This window comes from Myotis brandtii, unplaced genomic scaffold, assembly GCF_000412655.1.
Source record: "Myotis brandtii unplaced genomic scaffold, ASM41265v1 scaffold633, whole genome shotgun sequence".
Classification (NCBI taxonomy): domain Eukaryota; kingdom Metazoa; phylum Chordata; class Mammalia; order Chiroptera; family Vespertilionidae; genus Myotis; species Myotis brandtii.
In genome coordinates this window covers 1,400,495-1,407,666 of record NW_005370423.1, presented here as the reverse complement: position 1 = coordinate 1,407,666, position 7,172 = coordinate 1,400,495, and the positions used below count along the sequence as shown (strand labels likewise).

Here is a 7,172-nt window from a genome sequence, read left to right as displayed (position 1 = left end):
CAACAAAACCAGCTGGTAAAAATGGTATCATGATTTGTCAAGAAAGGAAAAAATCAAGGGTTTTCCACTCTCCAACCCTGAAACAATTATTCTATGTTCTTATGAATAGGGGTCTATTCTTCTAGTTAACTCCTATTAATGGTCATTGGAGTTTCATCGTAAGGAGCCAGGGGAGGAATGACCCCCAGGGAAGCCTTTCTTTTCTGCGCTGTGTGGAGGAGTTGCAGGGAGGAGGAGGAGAGACCAGGCCTGAAGGAAGTATCTCCCACCAGCCTGGCTAATCTCCCAATACCTCTCACACTGCCGAGCTTTCACATGAACCTGGCATAAAATTTCAAATGCCTGGGGAAAATAATGAGACACGCAGGGACAGCTTCAAAGTTTGGAAACCCAGTAGGATAGCATGCGAGTTCAGAAAGATGATCACAGAAAAGGCAAGTGGGCTGGACCTTGTGGCTTTGTGGCGCCCTTTTTGAACAAAAGGGGAAAACAGTCCACATTATTCAAAATGAAGAGATTAAAATCAAAAGTGTATGCTTGCAGGGTACTGCCTGGATTTCCTCCAACTCTCCTCTGAATGGGTTCAGATCACACATCCTTATAGGAACTGAGAAATCCATATAACTGGAGCATGGGTTGTGTTCATATATTCATATATATATTTGTGTGTGTGTGTGTGTGTGTGTGTGTGTGTGTGTGTGTGTTTTCCATTCCATAGTTTAGAAAGGATTTTGTGGGAAGTGATCATATTAAATGAACATATTCACTCAGAAAAGATATTGCCCTGGAGGTGCATCGTCCGATGCACCAAAAGGTCCCTGGTTCGATTCCTGGTCAGGCCACATGCAAAGGTTACGGGCTTGGTCTCTGGTAGGGGGTGTGCAGGAGGCAGACAGTTGATGTTATGCAATCACAACAATGTTTCTCTCTCTCCCACTCCCTTCCTCTTTCTCTAAAAAATCAATAAAAAGTACTATTAAAAAAAAAGATGTAAGGATCCCTGGCTAGGTGGCTCAGTTGGTTGGAGCATCGTCCTGTACACCAACAGGTTGCAGGTTTGATTCCCTCAGGGCACATACCCAGGTTGCGGGTTCGATCTCTGGTCAGGGCATGTACAGGAGGCAACTAGTTGATGTTTGCTCTCTCTCTCTCCCCCCCCCTCTCTAAAATCAATAAAAATTAAAAATAAAAACATCCTCAGGTGAGGATTTTTTTTAAATTAAAGATGTAAGGAACACCCCGGCCACATGTTAGCACTGTGGCCCCCAGGGAGCTCTGTCTTACCTGCTTTTGTTCCTCTCCAAGGCTGTCCCACATGGAGGCCACGATTTTTGAGACCTCTCCAAAGGTGGCGTTGGGGTTCTGGCCTTTAATGGCAGCCTGTGTGTCCCTGAAAAACAGGGCATATGCGGACACTGGCTTCTGGGGCTCGTTGGGATCTTTCTTTTTCTTCTTCTTTGGAGTCTTGGGCTTCTTGCCAGAATCCGGAGCCGCTCTTTTCTCCCCGATGGCCTGCAAAGCACGAAGAAAATTCACTGCCTGGCATGTCTTTGCAGCAGGACCTACTACTCGGGTCCGCGATTGTTCTTTTAAGGTTTTGGGGAAGCATCGTCCACAGATGAGCCACAGGCAGAGCGGGGGAGGGGCGGATTTGCTTAGAGTTCACTGGACAGCAGGGATTAGCATTTAGAACTTGGATTAATGAGATCCAGAGGTATCTCCAATCTAGTTACAACATATGCTCTAAATAGCAGTTATGAGTAATGAAAAATAACCCTCCATACCAGGCAATGCTCGCTCTCTCGCTCTCTCTCCCTCTCTCTCTCTCCCTCCCTACACACACACACACACACACACACACACTAAGGCTACACATATATACATAAACAAAATATTTCACTTTTTCAGGGGTTTTAAAAGTAAACCTAAATAACATTCAGGATGTCAATCCTATTCAGATATTTTAAATGAGGTCCCTTGCCATAGTCACATGCCATATGTAGGATGGGTCTGAATTGATTTTTTTTTTTTTGGAGGCTGATTTTTTATTTTGTCAGAGTGTTACTTTATTAACGGGTCTCCGGAAACTCAACTAGAAATTAGCTACAACCCCTAAGATTGTACAATAAGGATAAGGTCATCTTTATTTTCTAAAACATTAACTTTCTAAAGAAGAGGAGAATGAGAAATGCATGTCAAAACTCCTTTAATGGGAGATAGAAAGGAAACTGATACCCTTCTCAGAATTAAAAAACTGTGATAGAGCAATAGTTGATCTTAAACTCACCAAGGCTAAAAAGAAGACCAAGAAGAAGATTTTTATTATATACTAGAGGCCTGGTGCATGGATTCGTGCACCGGTGGGGTCCTTCGGCCTGGCTTGCGCCCTCTCACAATCCGGGACCCCTCGGGGGATGTCAGATAGCCAGTTTCAGCCCCATCCCCACAGGCCCCATCCAGACAGGAGAGAGCCCGATCCTATGCATTGAGCATCTGTCCCCTGGTGGTCAGTGCACGTCATAGCGACTGGTCAACCGGTCGTTCGGTCGCTTAGGCTTTTATATATATAGATGGTAAATAAGCTTGCCCAGAATAATACTGCCACACAGATGCTCACACAGATTCCCAATATGAGCTCCTAGAAATGCTATGGATACAGCCCGGCAACCATATAAACCACGGACTTCCAGATTCCCCTGCTACCACCACCTGATTCCAAATATTCTATACTCATCAGAGAAGCAGGCAAAATGATGGATCAACCTTGTTTCATCCCCTTAGATTATCATGTGACTACACTGGGGATCATTTTGCAGCTACTTCATCAAGAATGTGGACATGTTTGACCAAAAGCTGTCTTAAAAGCCAGCCTGGGGCAAGATCAGCAGAGACAGATTCAAGTGACAAACAGATTGGCTTTTCATGGCCTTGGGTCTTAAACCTTAATTCAGATTTTCCAAGAGTATCATTACTTTCTGGATGAGGGGCATTTGGAACTTAACCCAACTACTAAAATTCTTGGGGAGGAAACAGGGTGCGTAGCGTGTCTGTGAGAGCGTGGAATCCCCAAGCCATTGGGAAATCGCTAGTCTACTTCCAGGTGAACTTCCTGTTGGCACTATTTGAGAGGTAACAACATCCACGCTTTATGCAAGCACCGCACATACTTCAGATGGCGGTAAGCCGTATTTCACCTTTCCCCCAAAAGGCCAGCTTGGATAACTCACACAATTAACCCAGCAAAAGTTTATAGGCCGCATAGTCTTTTTTTCTAAATTCTCAGAGTAAGTGAGACTTGTTTAGCTCTAGTTAATGAATCTGAACTTGCAGAGGAGTCAGATGCCTTTTAGACAGAACTTCAATTAAAGCCAAGTTTTCCTTCAATGAAAAAATATTATTTAGCATATATATATATGCTAATTGAATCAGGCATCTATATTCTTTTCCTGGAGGGAAAAATGTAGCACTGTTTGTGCCAACAATAATACTCTGACCAATGGCAAAATTTAATTAATTTCCAGGCAGCTTTTTCCAAATAAGAGGCGTCCAATTTCATTCTTTGAAAAACAACATTCAAATGTTGACAATTTTTAGCATCTTTCTTGGATAAACTTGACTTGCCCTGATCGCCATTCCCTTTTAAGAACAAATGAGAAATGAAGAATTTCACCCATTTAAATAAAAGCTCAGAATGAACTCTCCTAAAGAAACTTTTTTGTAGTTGATTCAAAAGGGTTGGGAAAGGTGAAGAAATAGCTTTACCCCAAAGGCATAATCAACGATAAAGTTAATCTTCCTTTCTCCACTAAGTTGCTTAAAATGGAAACTGGATTTTTTCCTGGTCTCTACATAAAACATAGACGGTCGCTTAAAATGGAGCAAGCTTAGGAGTCACAGAAAAATTTCTCTGGAGACAAGACAATTTCAGCCTGGCATGGCGGTAAATATGAACATCAGCAGAAACAGGAGTGAAGTGAAAGGTGTCCATCTGGCTTGTGTAATGACCATCTATCACTGAGCTGTACCTTGACACCCCTTGGTTTCTTTCATCGTTATTTCTGACTTCACCTCACTGAAGTCCTTGTGTGAGCAGAGACTGTTAGAGCATTTGCCTGCCCTGTGTCCAATGGGTGCTAACAGGATGCCATCGACCAAACCCTCCCTCTTGAAATCCCTACAAGAGGACTCTCCCTGCACCTTGTCCTCATCCTCTCCATCTTCTCTAACTTCTCTTCTTCCATTTGCTACTTAAAAATAAAAGAGGCTCGGGGTTCTGGCCTTGACTTGCTCCTTGGACACTTGTAGGAATTCTTGATTACTCCCATGTCTTCATGTTTCTGTGCTGAGGGTCCCAAGTCTGTAGTTGCACTTCCAATGAGCTGAGTTCTAGACTCAACGATACGCGTCTCAAGTTCAACCCATCACATGCCAAGCTTTCACCTTCCCCATCGGGGGGAAAAAATAACACGCCTGAGTTTCTTGGGTGACCCTCTCATTTACTGACATGCATGGTGGCTCTTACACTAAAACCCAATTTTTCTTCTTCTTCCTTCAAACTCCTGTGGGTCACCAAACCCCGACGATTCTCCCTCGGCAGTGTCTCACTGATCTGGCACCTCCAGTCCACTCCTTCCTTCGCTAACATGAAACACGGCATAGAAAGCGTCTTCTCATTGGTTTCCTTTGCTCAAGTCCCGCCCTCTGTGATGCATTCTATATATAGCCCGAGTTATCTTTCTAAAGCCTAGATTTGCTTTAACCATCCCACTCTGCAAATAATTAATCAGCCCTCAACTACCCACAAGGGAAAGGCTACCACATTTGAACCATTTCTTTCTCCAACTCCGATCTTTCCTCCTTCGTATCACACTGTTCATGACGGCCATAAATTCCAATGTGCTTCCATTACTCCGTCTACCGGGTGCTGGCCTCTCTCCTCTGCCTCACAAACTTTTATGTATCCTCTTAGACCTAATTCAAATATCAGCTCCCCAATAAAGTGATCCTCAGGCCAAGCAGAGTGGATTACAATGTCAGGGCACCAGGTACATCAATTACAACGCTAATCACATCTGCAGCTCCTTTTCAACGTGGCTCTTCCTCCCCAGTGGGGAGTCCCGTGGGCAGTAGCTCTTACAAATCTTCATCTCACCAGAACCAAGTGAAATGCCAAGCACACAGTAGGTGTACAACCTCTAACTCATGAATAAGGAAGGAGTAATTGTGGGCCTAGAATAAGTCAATTTAATGAAACGGAACACTTTTCTAGGCATTCAGAAAAACCACACCTGCAAATAAGCTTTTACTTCCAACTATGTATATTTAAATAATATACACGTCCCAGGACAAAAGCAAAGGTGTAAGACAATGAGAACTTCATGAATGATAAACACCATCCAAGGTGTAAGGCTATCAGATGGGGTGGCAGCTCAGCCAACTAACTGGATGAAACTCCCCCACATGAACATTAAATTAGAACCAAAGCATGTTTAGCATACAAGTCTACTGCGAGCCCTCCCTTTAGCATACTCAGAACATCAGGCCTACCGGAGTTAAATGAACCTGCTCAATGCCCTGCAACTAGTAGGAGAAGCCAGAACTCCCAACTTCTGGTCGAATACATGTTACACAGGAAATAAGTGAAAGAGTGAAAAAAGTAATCATCATTCATTTAAATGCCAACACAAATCCATGAAGAGAAAGAAGGTGAAACCATGAATGAGGTTGAAAGACATGAGGAAGCGGCGGGGAGGGGGGGGGGGGGGGGGATCTCAAATTCCCTGGGTGGTTCTGTACTTAGCAGTGAACTTACCCTGCTGGAGTCATCCCCGTCCTCTTCATTGATGGAGCTGGAAGGGGAGGGGGTGGCCGATTTGCTCGCTGGAGGTGAAGGAGACGTGTGGGGCAAACTGGCTCCTCCCAAGTTCAACCCCAACTGGGCACTGAGCTGAGACTGGTTGATGGTGGTGAGCTGGGTGGGAGGCATGATCCCAGAGCGGGCGGCATCCGTCATGTGGACGATGGACCTCATGATCAAGGTTGGATCCTGGCGGTACTGGGACACCTGGGTGTGGCTCTGATCCTGAAAAGGCAACAGCAAGGGAGGAAACTCTTTTAGTTTTCCCAAATGTCAGTGCACTTCTGGGGGGTAGAAGGTGGGCGAAATGGGTGAAGGGGGGCAAAAAGTACCGATTCCAGTAATAAAACAAGTAAGTCATCAGGATGTAATGAACGGCATGTGGGGACTCTAGTTAATAATACTGCATTGCATCTTTGAAAGTTGCTAAGAGACTAGATCTTAAAAGTCTTCATCACAGCTCAGTTGGCGTGGCTCCGTGATGAAGCATTGAGCTATGAACCAGGAGGTCACAGTTCAATTCCTGGTCAGGGCACAGGCCCGGATTGTGGGCTCGGTCCCCACAGGAGGCAGCTGATCAATGATTCTCTCTCATCATTGATGTTTTTATCTCTCTATCCCTCTCCCTTCTTCTCTGAAATCAATAAAAAATATGTATTTTTAAAAACTCATCACAGAAAAAAGTGTTTTATAACTTTGTATGGTAGTAGATGTTAACTAGACTCATTGTGGTGATCCTTTTGTAATATATACAAATACTGAATCATTGTGCTGTACACCTGAAACTATTAATGATATATGTCAATTATACCTTGAATGTATAATGTTTGCAATTCCCTAGACAGATGTAACCAGTTGTAATTTTGATGGGTCTGACTTATCCCAGGATGATGGTCTCTATTAATATATTAACTGTAAGGACTCAGGCTAAAAAAGTTGAAAAGTCAAAAGCACAAAGCCCAAATTATCCAGCCGAGTCTATGTCACTATAGAGGTGTCACTGGATGACTTAAAAGAATAATTTAAAATAGACTATTAGCACAGGAGTAATAAACTTCCAACTCGTGCTTCTTTTTTATGTACACTTTTTATTGTTGATAGTATACAGGTATCTCCAGTTTACTCCCATTGACCCCTGTTCTCCCAGCCCCTACCCACCCCTCGTGCTTCTTTTTTATGTACACTTTTTATTGTTGATGGTATACAGGTATCTCCAGTTTACCCCCATTGACCCCCGTTCTCCCAGCCCCTACCCACCCCCCCAGGTCTTCACCACCCTATTGCCCGTGTCCATGGGCTGTGCATATAAGTATAT

The 7,172-nt window shown here is 43.9% G+C and overlaps 1 protein-coding gene across 1 annotated transcript in view; it reads right to left on the bottom strand.

Moving 5' to 3' along the window:
* Positions 1-7,172, bottom strand: part of TOX3 (TOX high mobility group box family member 3) — a 43,195-nt gene that overhangs the window by 11,041 nt on the left and 24,982 nt on the right. Inside the window, exons 5-6 of the mRNA XM_005880321.1 lie at positions 5,813-6,082; positions 1,285-1,512 (exon numbers count right to left, since the gene is read on the bottom strand). Coding sequence (XP_005880383.1) covers positions 1,285-1,512; positions 5,813-6,082 — 498 coding nt within the window. The remainder of the gene's footprint in view (positions 1-1,284; positions 1,513-5,812; positions 6,083-7,172) is intronic.